The sequence below is a fragment of the Pelophylax lessonae genome, assembly GCF_965119305.1.
Source record: "Pelophylax lessonae genome assembly, chromosome: 2".
NCBI classification, from domain to species: Eukaryota; Metazoa; Chordata; class Amphibia; order Anura; family Ranidae; genus Pelophylax; species Pelophylax lessonae.
The window spans coordinates 581,348,707-581,372,067 of record NC_138769.1 but is presented as its reverse complement, the minus strand read 5'-3'; the positions used below and the strand labels follow the sequence as shown (position 1 = coordinate 581,372,067).

The following is a 23,361-nucleotide window of genomic DNA, read 5'->3' as shown; positions in this document are numbered from 1 at the left end:
CAATAGGGTGTCTGTTTTAGCTACAGTAGGCTAGGGTGGCATGAGCGGTTTAGAAGGAAACTAGCCTAGATTTAGGTACAGAGGCTGCCACTGCTGAACTCTCCTATTTGCCCTACTTTGATCCAGATTTAAAAGTTGTAATACTTTCTAAGTCATAGACCATGAACAAGTATGCTTGCTACAATTTTTGTTCCCCTTATTTTTAAGGTTCAGACTCTGATGTGGTCATTCTGGTCCCGCTTCCCTACCTAGTGTATCACTGACCTGAAATAAGTTATGGTTAACAGACAATACTGGTTGCATGCGTGTTTCAGTTCAGCGACTCACTAGGTAAACAAAGCTAGGATCAGAATGACAGCCCCAGGGTCTCAAAAAAGCCAGTAATGGCAGCATCCATATTTCTTCTATCTTCACAGATTCACTTAAAAAATAAATAGGTATCCCTGTTTGTGGGTTTTAAAATGTATATTTATCTACACAATATTTTCTGGGGATATTTTTTTCCAGGTGAGTTGCTCAAAAAGTAATAAAGTGGTTGTTAAGCCACTTATATAAAATTATATAATCCCCTCTGTAACAGAACACTAAGTGCTCCTCTGCCTGTGTTATAGAAAAAATATGCAGATTGATACCTAAATCTGAGCGTCTCCCGGTGCTCAGCTGACTCCTCGACTCTCTCCTCTGCCCGACTGACAGCTACAGTGGGCGGGGCTGAGCACTACCGCTGACGTCAGCCAGGGAGGAGGGGAAGAGAGGCGAGAGAGAGCTAAGCGGTCATGTGATCGCCAGGAGTTGCTCAGATTTATGTACAGATCGCATATTTTTTCTATAACACAGGCACAGGGACAGTCATTGTTCTATTATTACAGAGGGGATTAGATCATTTTAAAATAATTATGAGAGCAGCAAGAGGGGAGGGGTGAGCACTGACAAGCAGAGGGGGGGAGGACAGTGCAGGGCTGCGGATGATGGAGATACGTACACTGACCACGGTGTCAGGGCTCAGCAGCCATGATACACTGTGGTCAGTGTAGTGGGAGGGGAGAAACTGGCAGGATCAGCCAGGTTTTTTAGGTGTGACAGGGGGCAAAATGACACAACACAAGCACTGTGCTGTATAACATGCTTTAAGGGAACAGGATCATTTTTTTTTTTTTAATTTTTTTTTTAGGGTAACAAACATCAGGGCATGACAGCCATTAAACTAGCAATTTTGGAAAGGGTGCAGCAATAGCAGACATGTATTTATCTCAGCACAGTTCTCTTCTTGTAAATTAGAATAATATCACTTGTATAGCCCTCACCATTAATTCTGAGCAACACGGAGCTGTGCTTTTGTCCACTGACTAATCGCTAGTTTGAGGCCAGAAGCTGACACTGCACAATATAATACAGTGTACAATTTTACTACTATTAATGCTATACAGCAGTGGTCCTCAACCCTGGCCTACAGGGCCCACTACCAGGCCAGATTTTCAAGATAACTGAAATACAGCCCAGGTGATATCATTTGCTGCTCAGTGATTGCAGTATTCTAGTCTGCATCTCCCCAAGGTAATACCTAAAATCTGGCCTGTTAGTGGGCCCTGTAGGCCAGGGTTGAGGACCACTGGTATACAGGTTTTATATAGTGCCAACAGTTTACTCAGCACTACAAAATAAGGTGAGACAGTGCAATTACATTGCAATTCAATATAAAAAATTAAAGAGAGCCCTTCACATGAAAGCCTACAATCTAAAATTTAAATAATGGCCCTTTTTGTACTCTGGTACTGGTAGTATTTCTGTGGGAGGAGGTCACTGAAATGCAGTTGTTCCCAATTCCCTTGCACAGATATGTGGGGTGCTTCGCCTTGCACCCATGTAGCCCTGTTAGATGCATTCCCTGTACCTGTGATAGTTAACACCAGCATTGTAGGACCAGAAAATCCAGTATTTTGTGTATTTTTGTTCTACATGCTGAGCCCCTTAGAGTTCCGGGCCTAGAAGCATTTACGAAGATTATACCGAATTCTATTAACATTAATCTGAACAGCTGCATTATTAAAACCCTATGCTCCCAGCATCCATTGCAACATTTAGGCCAAGGAATGCGAGGAAAGTGTTTAAAAGCTTTCTGCAGTTTGTGGGCTGAAATTTCTGGTAACAATAATGTTCTTCAGACAGGCTGGAAATATTTATTCCCATGATTATTGCTGCGTGGTGAGAGGGTGGGCCTTGCGAATTTCAGAGCTTGGATTCAGATGTAACTCTTTAATGTCATTACAATCTTCTTGGCAGGTTGATGGATAAAACCATACCATTGTGTCATTGGGCTTTGAACCGTCTAGGCTGGTAATGCAAATGGGAAGTGGCATAAGCACAAATCTAATGACATAACTGTTACACTACCCCAATCTTGACATTCAGTTGGAAAAAAAAAACACACAAAACCACTCTCGTTAAGAAATGAAGATGTAAAGTGATAACATAAAGATTATAATATTAACTGTTCAAATTGTTGAAAATGTATAAATGCAAGAAAATACAGCTATCATCACAGAAAAAAAAAAAATAGAAAAATAAACCCTTCAAACGGAGATCATTATGAACAGAATTTCTAATACAACTCGACAGCTGATAATCATGTAATTGCATACAAACAGTATAGCTACATTTTATTTCATTTAAAACTTCATCTAAAACTACAAGATATAACGCATCAACATCAAAAATACACACATTTAAATCATCTAAAATTGTTCATCAGCAGAGCATGCATGTTAGCTCCTAAGCTTATTTCTTGTTAACACAGCTCATGATATTTTTTAGTGTCGATGACACTTGTTATTAAAGTTTGCTCTTTACAATGTTATCATGTTGTGGACCCGCCTGTATATATTAGATATTTCTTATGCTATACTATGTGCCAATTGTCCTCACGCACCTCATCTAAAGTCCCAACCTCTCCTTTTTCTTCTTTAACCAGTTCTGGACCGGAAGGATCTGCCCCCTTAATGACCAGGCCATTTTTTGCGATTCGGCACTGCGTTATTTTAACGAACAATTGCGCAGTCGTGCAACATTGTACCGAAATAAAATTGATGTCCTTTTTTTCCCACAAAAAGAGATTTATTTTGGTTGTATTTGATCACCTGTGCAACTTTTATTTTTTGCACTATAATCAAGAGCAACAAATCTAAAAAAAAAAAAAAAACTATATTTTTCATATTTTGCTATATAATATTCCCCAAAAAAATGTTAAATATCAAAATGTTTCATCCTTTTAGGCCAATTTGTTTTCTGCTACATATTTTTGGTCAAAAAAATCGCAATAAGCGTATTTTGATTGGTTTGCGCAAATGTTATCGCGTCTACAAGCTAGGGGAAAGATTTATGTTGTTTTTATTTATTTTTATTTTTTTAACTAGTAATGGCGGCGATCTGCGATTTTTAGCGGGATTGCGTCATTGTGGGGGACAGATCGGACCCTTAACTGACATTTTTTACACTCTTGGGGGGACCAGTGACATTACTACAGTAATCAGTGCTAAAAATATGTTACTGTGATAATGACATTGGCAGGGAAGGGGTTAACTTAGTTGGTGATCAAAGGGTAAATGTGAGCCTAGGGGCGTGTTTACTAACTGTGGGGGGTTGGGCTTTTGAAATGATCACAGAGACCTGTAATCCTACATAGAAGAATATGTGAAAAATAAAAATCCCATGTAAATAAGTATTCACAGCCTTTGCTCAATTATTTGTTTAAGCACCTTTGGCACCAATTACAGCCTCAAATCTTTTTCAAGTATGATGCTACAAGTTTGGCACACCTATTTTTGGGCAGTTTCTCCCATTCTTCTTTGCAAGACCTCTCAAACTCCATCAGGTTGAATGGGGAGCATCGGTGCACAGCCATTTTCAGATCTCTCCAGAGATGTTAAAGCGGGTCCAAGTTTGTTTCTAATGGTCTGATAGTTTTCAGGTGCCTTTTGGCAAACTCCAGGCTGACTGTCATGTGCCTTTTACTAAGGAGTGGCTTCCACCTGCCCACTCTACCATATATGCTTGATTGGTAGAGTGCTACAGAGAAGGCTTTTCTTCTGGAAGGTACTTCTCTCCCCACAGAGAAATGCTGGAGCTCTGTCAAAGTGACCATCGGGTTCTTGGTCACCTCCCTGGCTATGGCCCTTCTCCATCGACCGCTCAGTTTGGCCAGGCAGCCCGCTCTAAGAAGAGTCCTGGTGGTTCCAAACTTTTTCCATTTACGGATAAAGGAGGCCACTGTGCCCATTGGGACCTTCAATACTGCAGATTTTTTTCTGTATCCTTTCTCAGATCTGTGCCTTAATGCAATCTTGTCTCAGAAGTCTAAATATATTTCCTTGGACTTCATGGCTTGGTTTGTGCTCTGACATGCACTGTTAACTGTGGGACCTTATATAGACAGGTGTGTGCCTTTCTAAGTCATGTCCAATCAACTGAATTTACCACAGGTGGACTCCAATCAAGTTGTAGAAACATCTCAAGGAACATTAGTGGAAACAGAATGCACCTGAGCTCAATTTTGAGGGTCATGGTAAAGGCTGTGAATATTTAGGTACATATGATTTTTTGCGTTTTTTTATTTTTAATAAATTTGCAAAGATTTCAAACAAACTTTTTTCACGTTGTCATTATGGGGCATTGTTTGTAGAATTTTGAGTAAAATAATGAATTCATTCCATTTCGGAATAAGGCTGTAACATAACATAATGTGGAAAAAGTGAAGTGCTGTGAATACTTTCTGGATGCACTGGATAGCATTGTTTCCCAGGTAGTATTGATGCTTGGCAAGACTGAGCTGGAACAGTTCCAGTTTGTTTAACATGAAAAGCATTGTTAAACATGTTGAGTTTAACATCAGATCAGATAATGCTATGGTAAATCCTGCCACTGTGTAAGCCATTACAACTTGATTCACATTAGTAAAACATATTTACTTGCCTTCTTATATCTTTAAATCTAGTGTGCAACCATATATGGGAGTTCACCACAACAATCACTCTATAGTAACGACTTTACAGTCCCCACAATAAAGTCAGTTACATTACTGAGAACCATGCCATTCTAAAATACTAACTTACCACTTGCCAACCACCCGCCACCTTTTTCCTGCGGCAGGGCGGCTCGGCTGTGTCCAGTCACATAGTACTACGTGAGTGGAGTGCATGTGGTTTAGACACAGCGGGAGGTGGGCTGCGGGAGGAGCAGTGGTGATTGCCGCTGCCCTCCCGCGATCGTCTGGGAAACCAAGAGAAGACCTGCCTGCCTTTGTAAACTAAACAGGCGGATCTTCTCTCAGACAGGCAGGGACAGATCAGCAGTTTCAGCCAAGCTGAAACTGCGATCTGTCTGTGCCTGTCACAGAACCCCCCCCCCCCCCACACACACACACACACACACACAGTCAGTAAGCATACAGGCATACATTTAACCCCTTTGATCACCCCCAGTATTAACCCCTTCCCTGCCAGTGTCATTTATACAGTAACAGTGCATGTTATTTAGCACTGATTACTGTATTAGTGTCACTGGTCCCCAAAAAGTGTCAAAAATGTCAGTAAGGGGTCTGATCTGTCCGCCGCAATGTCTCTGTCCCAATAAAAATCCCAGATCACCGCCATTACTAATAAAAAAAAAAATAAATAAAAAGTCCAAAAATCTATCCCGTAGTTTGTAAAAGCTATAACTATTGTGCAAACCAATTAAAATACACTTTTTGGGATTTTTTTTTTTTACCAAAAACATGTAGCAGAATACAAATTGGCCTAAACTGATAAAAAAAGTTAAATTTTTAAAAAAAAAATTTTGGGAATGTTTTATAGCAGAAAGTAAAAGATATGGCGTTTTTTTCAAAATTGTCGCAAACCAATCAAAATACACTTATTTTTTTTACCAAACATATGTTGCAGAATACAAATTGGCCTAAACTGATGAAAAAAATAGATTTTTAGATTTTGTTTTATCGCAAATGTTTTGTTTATAGTACAAAATCTAAAAACCGGAGAGGTGATCAAATACCACCAAAAGAAAGCTCTATTTGTGGAGAAAAAAGGACATCAATTGTATTTGGGTACAGCGTCGCACAACCGCGCAAATTTCCATTAAAGTAACGCAGTGCCGAATCGCAAAAAATGGCCTGGTCATTAAGGGGGCAAATCCTTCCGGTCCAGAATTGGTTAAAATAATTGGCAGACAGTAGTTGTTTTATCTCCTGGGGAAAACATTTAAACCTATCAACGCCCCTCTAAAATAATACCCCTGTGTGCTGCATGTTCTGCTGTGCCTTTATACCACATACTAGCTAAAAGTCATGGGACCACGACATCTATACTATAAATTGTGGTGTATTTGTGTTGCTAACTTTCTGCAGTGCAGCTATACATCTTTTTATCTTGTCCAGAGTTCATTTAACAACATTACCCGATATAATATGATACAGGAAATATCCATCTGATTTATTGCTTCATGCACATAAGTGTATTCTAGGCATTGGGATAATCGAATTATACTAGTTTTAGCCTACAATTTTATTTTAACATACTTAAGTGCAGAAAAAGTATAAAATACATGCTTATTATACATGAAATGAGACCATGCATCTCTCCATGATAAAATGCCATTTAAATCACATATAGAGACATTAACAAGACTGTAATAGACTAATTCAGGTGATTATGAAAAAGCAATACCAGATTATCAGTGCAAGACGATCTTTACAGAAGCAGGCAAGCGCAGGAAATGCATCTGTTATTGTATTGTAAGTTTATTAGCGGAGGAAGGAAGTGGAAAACGGTTTAATTCTGGCTTAGCAGCATTTATTTTAAGTGCTAACCTAAAAGACTAAGGCAGACCATACCGGGTGCGAATTTCTTTCTCCATGGGTTACTGGAAAGAAATTTGCACAGACACAACACAGGCAGTGCAGATAGGGGAATCAGCAATTGTCTTTTCCCAGGCGGGGGGGGGGGGCGGACGAAGGAAGCTGTCCCCACTGGGAGAAGACAGTGAATACCGCAAGAGAATCCAGCAGGCTGGTTGCACCCAAGTTGTTTAAGATAAAAAGACAAGGAGCCTCTAAGTGCAGTAGGCTCTGAGTATTTATTAGGTTAAAAGTATAGAAGCACTCACATTTGGTAAATATGACATGGGCATAGCAATGATCTGTCTGGAGTCTTCCTATCCGCTGTGCTGAGTGGTTGCAGTGAGGACATCCGGTGATCCGCTTCCTGTAGATGCGTCCTTTCGTCGGTCTCTCAGCTTAGTCGGCATGAGATTTCCTAGGGAGGTCTGACGAAGGAGCTGAGCTCCGAAACTTGTAACCGCCCACCACCCTCTATTGGACACCGGCCGCTGCGTCCACACCCTGCCTTCAGGAAATTTCATGCCGACTAAGCTGAGACACAGACGAAGGGATGCATCTACAGGAAGAGCAGACAGAGCTGTCATCCGCCTGCTCAGCGGGGATGGGCGGGCTGAACATAGACACTGATGGGTTGCTATGCACACTTGCTCCAGACATAATTATTGCTATAAAAGCTGAAATGGCAATACATTATCAGGCCCATTTGATTTAAGATGTTCAGCACATGGCTACCATTTTCAAAATACTACAACAAGGGAATAGTCTTACAAAAATAAAGTCCCTCTACCTTTGTGTGCCTAAGAAAAACTACACCATTGACAATTCGTGGTATTGCCAGTGAAGTCACGTAGCTGACCATTAAAACTGCCGATGGACTTTTTTTTAGATGCTATGTTTTGACATTATATTTTCTCTGTTGTAGTATTAACCCTGGAAGGGGCTCCACAATAAACATATGGCTTAACTAGGCAGATAAAATAATAAGTTGGCAATGCTAATATGTAGAGCTATCAAATGTGTACTGGCTGAATAATGTAAATCTACCCCTTTTGTGTGATCAGCTTTTACTAATAAGATTTGGTGATTGAACAATATGAAATAATATGTCTATACCCATAACTTCGAATTACATATTTTTAATAATATATAGAAAATCGTGGCAGGTGGCTTTTTATCATAGGAAAGCCCATCAATACGTATACTCTACAACAAAGGTCTCCAAACTTTCTAAAGAAAGGGCCAGTTTACTGTCCATTAGACTTTAGGAGGGCCAGTCTGTGGCCTTTGGAAGTAGAAAAGGTCCCAACATCAGTGTGAAAAAGTAATGCCCCATCTTTCGTGTCAGTGGGAGAAATTGTGTCCCATCATTGGTGTCATTGGGCCCCATTGTGGGTGTCATTGGGTGAAGTTGTGCCCCATCATTGTTATCATTGATGGAAGATGTGACCCATCATTGCCGTCATTGGGAGGAATTGTGCCCCATCATTGGTGTCATTGGGCCCCATTGTTGGTGTCATTGGGAGGAATTGTGTCTGTTCATTAGTGTCAGTGGGGGGATGTGTTCCCCTTCATTGTTTTCAGCGGGGGGGGGGGAATTATGCCCCATTATTGATATCAGTGGATGAAATATTATTATTATTATACAGGATTTATATAGAGCCAACAGTTTGCACATCGCTTTACAACATGAGGGAAGACAATACAGTTACAATACAGTTCAATACAGGAGGAATTAGAGGGCCCTGCTCATTAGAGCTTACAATCTAGAAGGGAGGGTTAAGTGAAACAAAATACAATAACTGTGGGGGATGAGCTGATGGAGAAAATGGAAGTACAGTTGTTAGGTGCGGGTAGGATAGGCTTCTCTGAAGAGGAGGGTTTTCAGGGATCAGGGCCAGATAAAAGCAAGCAAAGGGCTGCATATGGCAGTTTGGAGACCGCTGCTCTACAATATTACTTACTCAGATTTGTGCAAAAGGGCATTTTATGATAAGTTAGCATCTTAATACTCAACTATCTGCTACAGACAACAAGAGAAAACTCAATTTGGCAGCATCAAGGACTTTTACCCAGTGATGCTCCTCCAGTCTTAAGATTCCTTCCAAAGACTTTTTGCTATATCTCTGGAGTGGACAAGAATGAAAGGAAAAGGGGCATTTTATATGCCCCCTTTTCCTCATGGGATAAGTGGCAGGGCATAAAAGATTTGTTTTTAGTCAGAATTTAGGCGGGTAAATGGCACATAGAAATTTACCTCAGGGAACCTGCCTGGAGATAGCTTAGAGTAGGTGGAGTTTCACATCCTGACAGGTGATAGGTTTACTGACTGGAAAAGTGGGAAGGTGTTTTAGAAAATTCTAGAAGATTTCAGGAGGCTATATAAGGAGGTTACATTACCAGAGGGGCTCATTCACCTCAGAACATTTCAAGCTTTGAGTTCCCCACCCCCCCTCGCTTTATGTCGCGGCTGTATATTATGTGGTAGGTCACCTTTGCACCTATGCAAAGGGGGACTAGTGGTTTTTGAAATGTGTGGGAGTTGTCTTTTGAAAGAAAAAGTTTTTTATTTATTGATGTAGCCTGAGCTGTAATGGCTAGGTTGTCTGGAACGTTTTTAATAAAATACTTGAATTTATTATTTATTTATAATTTTAACCAGTAATAAACGGCCGCGGCCAATTTAAGCCAAGTTTTTCTGGGTCATTGTCTTTTTTATATAGGTAGTTTTTAAATAAGTTTTAAGGGTTAAAATTAAAGATCCTGACTACTATCCCATAGACACTAGAACTATGATTTGAAAAAATCCTATATTGCATATTTCTTTGCTTAAAAGTTAAAGTGTTAGAACAAATTAGTAAAGACCACATTGGCATTCTATTGTCGCAATGTAATAATGTAATGTAGGGAACATTTTGCAAATTGGTCTTTCACTTATTTAAGCTTTTGACTGTTAATAGATCTTTCATTGGTATCAACAAAAACATATGCCCGTATTTGGACTGTTAGTTCAGTTCAGTTAATAAATTGTAGAAAGGTGGTCAGGAACAAATTCAGCTCTTAAGCAGCAGGTTTCCACAAATAAGGGAACAACCGAAGAATACCTGGAACGTGGTACAGTAAACCCCCCTCCATTGCGGGGGTTACGTTCCGGACCCAGCCGCGAAAAGTGAAAATCCGCGAAATAGAAAAACCCTATTAAAATGCATTGTAGGCATGTTTTTTTTACTGTCACTGTACGTGTAAAAGCATTTTAAGGTCTTTAACACACTTTTAAAACCATAGAAACTCATTTAAACACATAAAAGATACTGAGAGACATAGCAAGAGCTATGGAAAACACAAAAATATTTCATTTTTAATGATTTATATAGTAAAATAACATTACAAAAAAAAAGCAATATACGGGGACCGCAAAAACTGAACCGCGATGGAGCGGGGGTTTACTGTAAGCCTTTTGAGACATGTGGAGGACATTTTGAGACTTTTGACAAGTTGGAACATGTATTGAAATTAGAATTTTATATAATACAGTATACTGTATACATTGTTATGCTTTAACCAAATTTGTAATCACAGATTAGTAGTAAAGTAGGCAAATTCTGCAACTCACATTTGTTTCATTTAATAATGCTTGTATTACACATTCTGCTGCAGTTTGAATTAAAGTGATATTAAACCCTCAGTTTTTTAAGCATTTTCATCAGCTGATTTAATCACTTACTGAGTATATAGCTTCTTTATCCTTTAATCCTTGTCTATGTTCAACCTTAAGCTGGTGCCAGGATCATTGCCCCAGGTTTCTTGTTTCTGGGTGACTCCTTTTACTTGAAACATCCTATGGAGCCACATTTGCATGCAGGGAATTTAGTTATCTCTCCTTACATCAATAGAAACACACAGCCCTGTCTAGGTTGGTAAAGCATTCCTTTGCTCCACCCTTCTAAACTAACAAACTTTTTTTGGGACTGCACTGCCCACTGACAACTCTTTTATGTGAAGACCAGACATTTGGGAAGGCAGAGTAGAGAGCAAGTGCTAGTAGCCAAGTTCTAAACTGCAAATTCTTGGGTAAAAATTTTAACAAATGCTTTATCAAGGAATTTTTATTTTGCTGTGCCTAATGTGTTAAATTACATTAAAAAAAAAAAAAACACTGAGGATTTAATACTGCTCTATTTACACACCAACAAACATGAACAATGTATATTAATTTGCAAAGTCAAACTTAGATTTCTTGTTTATTTGAATATTTTTTTTCCTGATTGCAAATAAGTTATTCCTGTTGTGTTTTACATTTTTAGGTCTAATCATTGCATGTGAACATTGCTTCCAATCATGGCACTCAGTGGTGCATTTAAGGCGGTCACTAAAACCCCGGGGCTAATTATTTGGAGAATTGAGGTAAGAAGAAGAGATGAGGTAGAAGTGTTTACATTATGATAATCCAATGAAATTGTTCTTTTAGACTTATTTTTGAAAACTTCCTAATTGAACATAGTTGCATTACTTTTCAATACCTATTTTGGACATGAATATGAAAATTTTGCTACAGTAATTTGGTAACTTTGCTGCTGGATACAGAAGAACTCAGGGAAAAGGGTTGTCTGTATTAAGACACCAGAGAAACCAGCACAAACATACTCCATAGTATATACTGAATACAGCACCAGTGCTGGAATTGCTTCTTAGCCTTTCAAAGCAACATCCATATAAAATAAAGTACTATGTACACATTTATAAATCTACTGGTAAATATAGGTACTATTGCTGGAATCCCCTCATACCTGCTGACATTTATCTGATGCTTTTTCAGTGCAGGTAATAATGTACTACTGGTGAATGTTTTAGCCCACGAAATGTGCCCATGGAGCTCTCCATAGTGCTGAAACTGTGCTTTTAAACAGGTTTGATGCTTGAACGATAAATGCTTCTATTTAATTTTTCAGTTTAACCACTTAAGCCCCGGAAGATTTTACCCCGTTCCTGACCAGGGCCTATTTTGCGATTCGGCACTGCCTGACTTTAATGGACAATTGCGCAGTCATGCGACGCTGTACCTAAACGAATTTGGCGTCCTTTTTTTCCCACAAACAGAGCTTTCTTTTGGTGGTATTTGATCACCTGTGCGATTTTTTGATCATGCGCTATAAACAAAAAAAGAGCGTAAATTTTGCAAAAATAACAATATTTTTCACATTTTTTTATATGAAATTCCCCAAAAAAATTTAAAAATCTAAATTTTTTAACATTTTAGGCCAATTTTTTTTTACCATATGTTTGGTAAAAAAAAAAATCGCAAAAAGCGTATTTTGATTGGTTTGCGAAAAATTTATTGCGTTTACTAACAAAGAGAAAGATTTTTGTCATTTTTGTTGTTTTTTTTTAGCGCCTAATGGCGGCGATCTGCGATATTTTTGCGGGACTGCGACATTGGGGCGGACAGATCGGACCCTTGACTGACATTTTTGACACTTTTGGGGTTACCAGTGACATTACTACAGTAATCAGTGCTATATATATGCACTGTTACTGTAAAAATGACACTGGCAGTGAAGGAGTTAACTGTATTGGAGAGGGAGGGGCTAAGTGTGTCCTAGGGGCGTGCTTCTAACTGTGATTGGCTGTGGCTTGATTTGTAAGAACAGTGATCAACGGTTCTACATAGTAGAACCGTTTGATCATCATTCTTACACAGGGAGAACTGACAGGCGGCTTTGTTTACACTAGCCGCCTGCCTTTCTCCCGCTGTCACGGACGATCGCGAGTGCCCGGCGGACATCGTGTCCGCCGAGCACACACGTGGGGGGGTCCGTGACCGCGCGGGAGTGGGAGCGCACTTCCGGCGGCGTGCGCTCCCTCTTAAAACCCTCACAGGAAAGCGACGTAGCCCTACGTTACTCTGCCTGTGAGGGGCTGACTGCCGACGTAAATAGTCGTGCGGCAGTCGGAAAGTGGTTAAAAAGAAGTGAAAAAAATGCACATGCTCCAACCCCTTTATTCATTCCAGTACAGAATACCAGGTAGCATGAAGGCTGTGATACCATAGATTATATTGGCTATGTACTATACCAGTCCCCATGTCCCTCAGGACCACCTTCTAGGCACCTGAGATGCAGAGGAGCCTGGTGACCATCACAATATTGTTGCTTTCAGGGTCATACACCATTTTTAGGAATCCCTTGTAAATTCCCCTGCAATGATACAAGGTATGCACACTGATATTAGAGTGATATCATAAGTAAGCCCTTTTAACCCGTTAAAATGAACAACCCTCAAAAAGCCGAAGCCTCTCTCCAGTATTCTACATGCTGCATGACTACTTTCCTCTACTTGTAATGACCACATTTTTTCCCTTATGTCCCTGTGCCAAAACTTTGAACTCTTGTGTGCTTCCTTAGATCCTCTCTCAGTTCGGCCCGATCAGTCAAACATCTACGTGTTTATAAAGTCAACTTGCTTTTTATTTTTTTTGTAGAGTAGGAAAGAGTTGGACCCTTTGTCACCTTTCTATTGCCATTTGTATTTCTACTGGAGATATTCACTCTTTCTATTTGTCATGGTTGCCATAGTCACCTAGAAAGTGAAATCCAAATATTTTGAATTGCCAGAAGAGGTGAAGAAAACCCCCAATGGAGACACTATTTCCAGGGAAAAGTCTCTAGGACTTGACTTTTGTTTATTTTGGAGAGATTGCCTTGCATTTCCTGTTGGGTTTCATAGACAGGAAGTGTAGGAGAAGCTCTCCATTGGGAAACAGACAGCAAAAAATAGCCTTCTGGGGGGTTTTAAGGGTGAAGTATGACCAAATCTTTTTTTGCTCTACTTCTCCTATGGATCACAGGAGTGCAGTTCATTCTGCACTTCCGTGACACGCGTATATCTGACAGCGAGCTAAAGCCGGCTGTTGGCTGACATCACTCAGCCAGTCAAGGCTGGGGAAAGATTCAGACTTTACAGTCAATCCACCCAGATTCCTGGACCAGCAGCTTGCTCAGCCTCTCAGCTGTGCTGCTGAGAGACTGGTCCAGACACTCCCTAACCTCCCCAGCCCAGCACTCCACTGATCGCTGGAGAGACAGAGCAGATAATCGGTGACTTACAGTCACGGCTCTCTGCTCAGAGTGGAGGGGAGAACTGAGTGATCAGTGATGTTTAATTGCTCAGTTCTCAGTGCAGAGGTGGCTGGGGACAGATGCAGCATCAGATCAATGCTGCATTCACCTAGGTGACTATAAGGGGTTTTTTTTGTAAACCCACACTTCTATTTTAACCCTTTCTTATTCTATTTAATACTAAAAAAATGTTTTGGCTTAGCACACACTTTAAATCATGGCATCGCTAAAGACTGAGACGTGTAGAGATTCTGCCAAAGTAAACAATTTTCTTTGTATTTATTTGTTTTAGAAAATGGACCTTGTACTGGTGCCACCGAAAGCCCATGGGAACTTCTTTGAGGGAGACTGCTACCTCTTACTGTATGTAAGTGTTTGTAGGCTAAGCACAAACTATATACAGAACTGTCCTTGGCTTATTGTAAAATGGAGTGTGCTGGGAAGGATGAAAAGTAAAAGCATGATAACCTTTATATACACAAATGAACAGGAAGTCAATATGAACAGCAGGCGAGGCTCAAGGTAAGCAAATACTATATAGTGCCAACAAAGCTCTTATGCAGCAATCGCAACCCTGGGAAAAAGCAAGGCTAAAACTGAATGTTGTCCTAAAGCAACCGTATGCCATTTGTTTTCTGCCAATATTTCCCAATTCAATTTTAATAATGAATAATTCAACAAAAAAAAAAGGGAAACGTTCATTGATTTTGGTTTTCTTGCATTTATAGACAAAAAAATCTGGCAACAACCTGCTTTATGATATCCACTACTGGATTGGTAATGACTCTTCTCAAGATGAGCAGGGGTCAGCAGCAATATACACCATCCAGCTGGATGACTACCTGGGCGGAGGTCCTGTGCAGCATCGGGAAGTCCAGGGATATGAATCAGAGTCCTTTAAAGGGTACTTCAAGCAGGGCATCATGTAAGTACAATCAGCACCCAGCCTTGGTGGACTGAATAAATATTTTTAAGCGCAGTATAAAGAATTTAGCATTCCCTGCTCAAATTTTCTTCTCCACTTCTGGGTAAAAAAAGAAGTATCAGAAGGGGTGTGGATTCCCTTCCCTGAGGGAAGTCTCTCATAATCAGGGAGTGAACAGAGTCTGAAAATTATTGGATCTTTAGATGAGTATAAAGCAAACGATAAATAAATAGTGACCGCTGCGTTACCTTCTTACAAAATGTCTGGTGAATAAAATGTGATATCCCACGAAAATAAAACAGTGATATTAAACGGTTGCTGCAACACTTAATGTGTTCCCACAGTGTAATAGGTGTAAATAGAGTTGCGCAGCCTATGAATGAATTAACATGAAATTACCATATTCAAAATCCACCGTTCAAATGTATACCATAATAGATAATATAAATATAAAATAGATTAGAGAACAGTGTTCATTAAACTGAATAAATCAGTGGTGAGTGTATAATAAGTCAATAGTATCCAATTGTGATAAAAAGCTCCACTTCTCTAAAAAAAACTTCAATCCACGCTTGATGGTACAAGACTGTGTTTGTGCACTCCCACCTCCACTTATCACCTCAGTGCTCACAGAACTCTCAGCTTAATACATACTCAAATACACCATATAGTAAATCCTAGTAGATAATCTGATCACCCGCGGTTGTAAGTGTTTTCCTTATCCTCCTAAGTGAACTGCTCAAACTGGAGTACTGGTCCCTTTAAGGCGCCGTTAATTGCGCTCATCAACATGTTCGTATAAAACATATATAGTGCCTCCCATAGTGTAGTCGTTTTAAATCACAAGTTTATTTAGTTAAAATGCCATTTACATCAACAAACTGTTAAAAAACGCATCAAAAGTAGTAAAATACTCGGCAGTATCTGTCTCTCACATCACTTCCGATCCTCTGTCCACTCCAAGACACCCTACGCATTACGTCACACCACGTGACTTCTTCCGGGGTTGGAGCTGGCATAACGTGTGCACATTCACCTCAGAGCTGCGAGCTGGCAGCCCATAGAAATGAATACACATGCAGTGCCAGCACAGGCACAATTGCATGTCAAAGTTTGAAGAAGAGGGTGCACAGATCCAAATGCAGAGCCTCTGTGTTTGGATCCGTGCACACACTCCTGCCCACATATCAAACTTTGACATGAAATTTTGTCCGTGCTTGAGCTCCATGTGCATCAACACCCTGCATGCAGCACTGGAGTGGATGAACACGCATCTTCCAGCGGCTCTGAGCAGAGGAGGGGGCCTAATCGCTCATCTGGATGAGCCCTAAATGTGCATGCAATGTATTTTAGGCTGCATTCACGCTTGAGCTGAGCATCTTTGCTATTTTTAGCCAATGGGATGCTAGTTACAAGGGTGCAAAAAGTTTGCATTTTTGCATACTTTTCAAAAGTTTCTATTGAAGTCTTTTGGGGCTCAAAACACTTGTAGTTAAAAAGAGATTTACGTTTTTCAAGCTTAAAGCCACGCTATGCTCAGGTGTTAACGGGCACAATTGAAAACCATGGGATTTTGGATGCTGAGCATTTTGGAACTTTGAGCTACACAATTCTCTGGTGTGAATAGGCCCTTAGACTTTTGCACTTTCCTATTTATGACCTCAGTAAAGAATTACTTTTTTTTTCTATTTGGAGTGCGGGTTATTTTTCTACAGGTTTACCTACTGTGTATACCCCATTCACTTTCTCAGTTTTTCCTGGTGTCCATTGTCATTGAGGCAGCAATATGAATTGCAACATTTTCCTTTTATCGTCAGAATAGGAGGGTAAATCTTTCAATGGGGACACCTGTTTTGGGGTAGTTGATTTCCTCTCACTTTGGAGAACATTTCTCTCATTTACTGTTGTGTCTCACAAACAGGGCGTGAGGAAAGATCTCTCATAATGGGACACAAACAGCATAATAAAAGCATGAAACAAAAACCAAAGCTGACATTTTATATTCAGTCTAAAACTAAAAAAAAAAAAAGCTTTGATTTTTGGAATGCATTACCACAGAGGCTTTGATCTATCAAAATACTATTAGTATTTGGCTAGGGTGAACTCTAAGGTTGTATCTTTAAAAAAAAAAAGCATAAAGAAAGCATTTAAGGTACAGATAAAAATATTTTTCATTAAATAATGCACATAATAATAATAAGCAATAAAGGCTTTCAATAGAGATGTTTCTGCTGGCCCAAATGCATTAGCTTGTATGGTGTCAGAGCTGCTGATAGATGCTATGTAATACGAAATTTGCAGTGTACATATGGTGTGGGTAAGATCGCAACATGTACAGGAATGCATAGGTATGTCTTTTTTGCATTTTGGGATGCGTTGTTCGAATTTACATGCCATGTGTTTACACGCAAGTTAATGCAGATAGCATATAAATGTAAGCATATCAACAGCTGTAGCTGTGGCACAGATTAAGATGCTGCCTCTGCAAAGACAAATTTACAATAGGTGACGTAAGACCTCATACTCTCAGCTATATACAAGACTCATCCATAGAACGATACATCATTTCATATGGCGACTGCCAGTGTACATAAAAATAAAAACAGGATAGAATAGGAAAATATCACAATTTACACAAATATGGGTTTGACTTAAAGTAACACTAAAAGGTTTAAAGAATATTTATATTCAAGTATACAGTATATATATATATATATATTGTTACTGAAAACAGTTCCTACTATTGCTCTCAGGCCTCTTTCAAATTCCTTTTTTTTTGCTGCTGTGATCCAGTTTCCTGTTAGAGGGTGGCTAAGTTTGTTCTCCATTGTCCCATTGTATCCTCTCTTGTTCTCCCCTGAGATGGTCAATGACCATAGAGCAGTGCACAAGACCGCAACTTACGTGCCCTGCTCATTCCAAACAAAAGGAAGTGATGGGGAAAAGGAGAGTTTCAGAAGCTCACAGAGGCTGTTAAAAGCCCCCATCACCCCCCTTAACCTGATGTATTACCTGTAGTTCCCCATATGGTGAGGCATCAGTTGGCCTCTCTGTAAAATAATGTATTGCTGTTAAATTTCATCTTTCAACAAAGGCTGCTGACCTCTTCTCTTCCATTATAATGCCACACTGACAACTTACAAAAAGTGTATGTGCAAAGTGAGAGCCCTCACCCAATCTAATGACCAAGAGCTTGTGGAGGAGGGAATGTAGCATATATAGTTATGTACTGTATATGGTTCCTTAAAAGTTTTTATACCAATATACAGTATGTAATGTTCTATTCTACTAAGCTATTACAGTAGAAAGAACATATACAGAACTCTTTAAATTTCACTGAGAATATTGCACGGGAAACAATTTCCCATATTCTGAATTCTGAACAGGAAGGGGTTGTACGAGCGAATGCCAAATTAATACCATCTGTAAAGACCTGTGTACTGAAGAGAGAGAACGCTGCTCCAGGTGTGTGGTGATAGCTAGGAGATGGAGTATCCCATAGATTGCTGGCCCCGGCCCGCCTCCGTAGAAAACTTGTAGAAAAAGAAATAGCTGCACATCCAGGAATTCCAGTTGCCTTTAGATTTCTTTTAATTCCAAAATGTTACAAATGATGACACCAAAGACACCAACATGAAGTCACGTAGACGCGTTTCACACATACATCTTGTGCTTAATCATTACCAATGATTAAGCACAAGACGTATGTGTGAAACACGTCTACGTGACTTCATGTTGGTGTCTTTGGTGTCATCATTTGTAACATTTTGGAATTAAAAGAAATCTAAAGGCAACTGGAATTCTTGGATGTGCGGCTATTTCTTTTGCTATCTGTAAAGACCTGGTATAGTTCTTAGAACACCTAAAATATATGTATTTTCACATAGACGTCTCTAAAGTCTGCTTGTTTTTCTTTTCCCAATTTTGAACAAATAAAAATATAACAATTCAGTTGATCCTAAGGCCCACACAGCCATACATATTAGTATTGTTAATAATACGATATTAGATTAAAGGGCTTCTAACATATTGTGCAGATTTTTATTAAAAAATGTTCAGTACACTGTGATTCTTTGTGATCTGATAATTCTTAGACAATTTCTGGATCTAGAGTTGTTCTTTACTATTTCAGTTACAAGAAAGGTGGTGTGGCCTCTGGTATGAAACATGTGGACACGAACACATATGATGTGAAGAGGCTTCTTCATGTTAAGGGCAAACGAAATGTCACAGCTACCGAGGTAATTCTTTGCACCTACAGCTGCATTCAGCCATCCATTAGCTGTCCACATTGGCTTTGTCTGTGGCATGATTTTCTTGCACTTGTGTGATTTAAAATTGTGAAAACTGGATATAGACCCTGAAAGTCAAGAAGACTGTTGTGGAAAGTAATAGAAACATATCAACTAGTCCAATTTGAGTTAACTCAAAGTGGACCTTCACCGTAAAATGTGTCCTTTCCTCTGTTCAACCCTCCCCACTCCACAAGTTTAAAATACCATTTTTTTCAACTGGCCTTGCCCCCCCCCCCCCGATATCCTTGTCTAGGTGAGAATTATGTGTCCTTGCTCACACAGCCTCCTTAACCTTCCTAGCGGTATTCCCGAGTGTGACTCGGGGTAAGATTTTAGTGCCAAAAGCGGTAACCCCGAGTCACACTCGGGGTAGCGCTAAGAAGATCGCTGGATGCTGGAGGAGGTTTTACTTACCTTTTCTCCGGGATCCAGCGAAGACTGCGAGCGGTGTGCGGCGGCGGAGCTCTCTCCCGATCGTCTGCGAGCCCCGGCTTCCGTCTCCGGCGACGTGACGTCCGCCGGGGGGTGGAACCGGCGGCAAATTCGAATGTAAAATGCACCAAACACACTGATATCGTTCAAAATAAAATAAAATCCCATTACATTGCCCCCCAGTGCCCTTTCCTGCAGTTTTACTGTACTTTTTATGTAAATATATGTATATATATATATATATACATATATATATACACATATACATATATATATATATATATATATATATATATATATATACACACACATATTATATATATATATATATATATATACACATAATTCTTGTGAATGAGCAGCCCAAACCAACTGTATACATTATATATATATATATATATATATATACGTATATATATATATATATATATATATATATATATATATATATAATATGTATACATAATATATGTATACATATACATATTATATATATATATATATAATAAATGTATACAGTTGGTTTGGGCTGCTCATTCACAAGAATTACATGCTTTCAGCACCTAAAATAATGGTACCGCTTTCAGCACCTAAAATCCAAAAGAATCATACCGCCAGGGAGGTTAAAGTGGTTGTAAAGGCACAATTTTTTTTTTTTTTTTTTAACTTACTGTATTCCGTGCAGTAAGGTAAAAAACCTTCTGCATGCAGATCATCGCACAGCCCCCCCTAAATACATACCTGAGCCTGATCACGATCAAATGACATGCACGACAGCCAAGACTCTCTTGGTTCTCTCGCTCTTCCTTGGCTCAAATACAGCAGCAGGAGCCATTGGTTCTCCATGCTGTCATTCAGAGCTAGTGACGAGGGAGCGGGGGGGGGGGGGCGCTCTGCTTGTCTTATGATGAACACACAGAGCATGATCACACACAAGTGCCTCCATAGTAAGCGGCTTGCTAAGGGGGCACCTGGCGGTGAGGTGAAGCCCAGAGTGCTGGCAGGGAACCCATGAAGAGGAGGATCAGGGCTGCTCTGTGCAAGTATTCCTTGTTTGTTATTTAATAAAAGAAAACAAGATAGCCATTACAATCACTTTAAATATCCCTGTCACATATCCCAGGAAGCTGCAGGAGCAGAGATACAGAGTGGCTGTAGGGTGGAGCTGCATGCATCATTGGGGACTGGCTGCCTGAATCCAGAAGAGACAGCTGGGCTCCCGATGGCAGAAGAAGATGGCAGCGTGGAACCTGGCCTGTGGCAGAGGTGCCGTGAATTGCAGCAGTACATGCTGGATTCACTGGGCAGGAGAGTACAGTATGTGAATTAAAGACAACACTGTGGTATTGTACATGTATTCATATTATTTAAAATATGACTGCAACAGCCCTCAGTACCCACAAATGTTGCTGTGCTGTATATTTCCCATATCATGCACAGTATAGTGGCAAAAAAAGGAACCATTTACGTTTGTGTGGCACATTAAAGTGGTTGTAAAGGATACATTTTTTTACCTTAATGCATTCTCTGGTTTTCTCTTAATGCATTCTAAAGGTTTCAGTTTGTCCTCCTCTGCATTCTAAAGGTCTCTCTCCTCACTGGATATGGAGGCTGCAGCAGGAGCCTGTCAATCAAATCCTGTGAGGAGTAAGCGAGGATGGGGCCAAGACTAGCTATGTGTGTCAATAGACATACTCAACCTGATTTAGAATCGAGCCTGCATGAGTGACCCCATAGCAGCTTTCTATGGGGGCACTCGGAAGGAAGGGGGAGCCTAAGTACCAGTGGGGGACCCTAGAAGAGGAGGTTCAGACCGCTCTGTGCAAAACCATTGCACAGAGCAGGTTAGTATAACATGTTTTTTTTATTTTTAAACAAATGAACCTTTACAAACACTTTAAGGTACGTATGTTAACACACTTGTATTAAGGCAGCCCATTCAAAACACTTGGCTGCCAACACACGAAAATATCCTAAAAAAAGGACATGCCACATTATTTTTAATGTTTCGCACAATAGTATGTTGTCTTGATTTGGGGTGCTATTCAAATGTTATTGCAACAGGTCAAATAATGTAACGTGCATTGCGGAAACTTGATTGTTTCCACAATTCATTGATTTAAATGGGCCCTCAGTGACTTTCTGTGCTATCATTTTTTTTTCACTTTCCCCACTGCCTCACTGTCACATGAAAACCTTTTCTGACCAATTTGGTAAAGAACCATTGGCACCACATTTACTCAAGGAGTTATTAGCCTTTTTCAACCTTATTCCTAAATAAGTGCAGTTACATAAAGAAATCAATCAGAATTCCCTCTTGCAAAGTCGGACCAGCACAGGATGGATTCTGATAGTTGATGTGGATTTCTGCACCTTTGTAGTACCAGCAGGAGGATCCATAGTTACATGGAATTCCATATGCTTATCTACAAGGTACAAAGAGTCTCCTGTGCAGATGCCTGAAAATTAATAATAATATTTAAAAAAAAAAAAAATTACTGATTTGCTCCTATGTAGAGTTTGTCCTGAGCACACGAATGCGTATTTTTCTAAAATGTATTGTATGGAAGACAAATGGCATAGAACACACACAGAATTATTTTATAGCATTTTAAATGGTATTATCTAATTTATGTATTTCTAAGTTGTTGTTTTTTTACTGCATGACATTCTATATTATTTACAGGTGGAGCTGAGCTGGAACAGTTTTAACCTTGGTGATGTGTTTTTACTGGATCTGGGGAGAGTGCTTGTACAGTGGAATGGACCTGACAGCAACAAGGCAGAGAGAATGAAGGTATCTACTGCTTCCAGGAACATTGTTAAAGAAAAGTTCAGTGAGCCCCAATATGGTTAGTCTTATGTTTTTTTTTGTTTGCTAGGGTATGCTGTTGGCTAAGGACATACGTGATCGGGAAAGAGGAGGCCGGATGGAGGTTGGGGTGATTGAAGGAGATAACGAGCAAGCATCCTCTGAGTTACTGAAACTTCTATGCAACACACTTGGAGAGAGGACCCAAACTATCGGACCAGGGACTACTGATGAAATTGCCGATCAGACACAAAAAGCTAATATCATGCTATATCAGTAAGTAGCGAGTATGTGCATCGGATCTATAGTTGTATTCCTAGTTAAAGGCTAGCAAAGGATATAGCTATATTTTAGTGTAATAATTGTATATACTGTACCAAAAACAAACAAAAGTTTTTCCTAGCACACTTGGGACTTCAGGCAGCCAGCATGCAAAAAAAAAAATCAAAATGTGCATATTTGCACATATTGTATTTGCAAATATACGTGTAAGCTGCACTGTCTTGTCAAGGCTCCACTGTAAAGTGTGGTCCACACTTATATTTGAGAGTCTCCATATTGAGCCTACAGTATATTACAATGGATAAATAAAGGGCGGGTATGCCTGGAGGCAGCCCATTTCTCCCTAAAGGCACAACAGCACATTAGAAGCCCAACAAGAGCACAATAGCAGCTAATAAATATATAAAATTATATTACTATATAAAATTTGCATATTATGGAAATAGTGTACTTTGGAGCCCTGTGAACAAATGGGCAGTACATTATATAATGCTAGTAGCACTGAACAACTTGCCAAATGATATGGTCTTCCTAAAAAAACAATAATGAAGAGCCATTCACCATGATATAGCCTGCCGATCTGGGTATGTAAGAATGGTGATTAGAAGGTGAGGGTC

The 23,361-nt window shown here is 39.7% G+C and overlaps 1 protein-coding gene across 2 annotated transcripts in view; it reads left to right on the top strand.

The window, feature by feature from the left end:
- AVIL (advillin) overlaps positions 1-23,361 on the top strand; it is a 90,505-nt gene that overhangs the window by 29,721 nt on the left and 37,423 nt on the right. For both annotated transcript variants that reach the window (XM_082246594.1, XM_082246593.1), the window contains exons 2-7: positions 11,188-11,287; positions 14,291-14,365; positions 14,727-14,923; positions 19,056-19,164; positions 22,337-22,447; positions 22,533-22,738. In XM_082246594.1, the coding sequence (XP_082102720.1) occupies positions 11,222-11,287; positions 14,291-14,365; positions 14,727-14,923; positions 19,056-19,164; positions 22,337-22,447; positions 22,533-22,738 (764 nt within the window). In that variant the 5' untranslated portion in view covers positions 11,188-11,221. The remainder of the gene's footprint in view (positions 1-11,187; positions 11,288-14,290; positions 14,366-14,726; positions 14,924-19,055; positions 19,165-22,336; positions 22,448-22,532; positions 22,739-23,361) is intronic.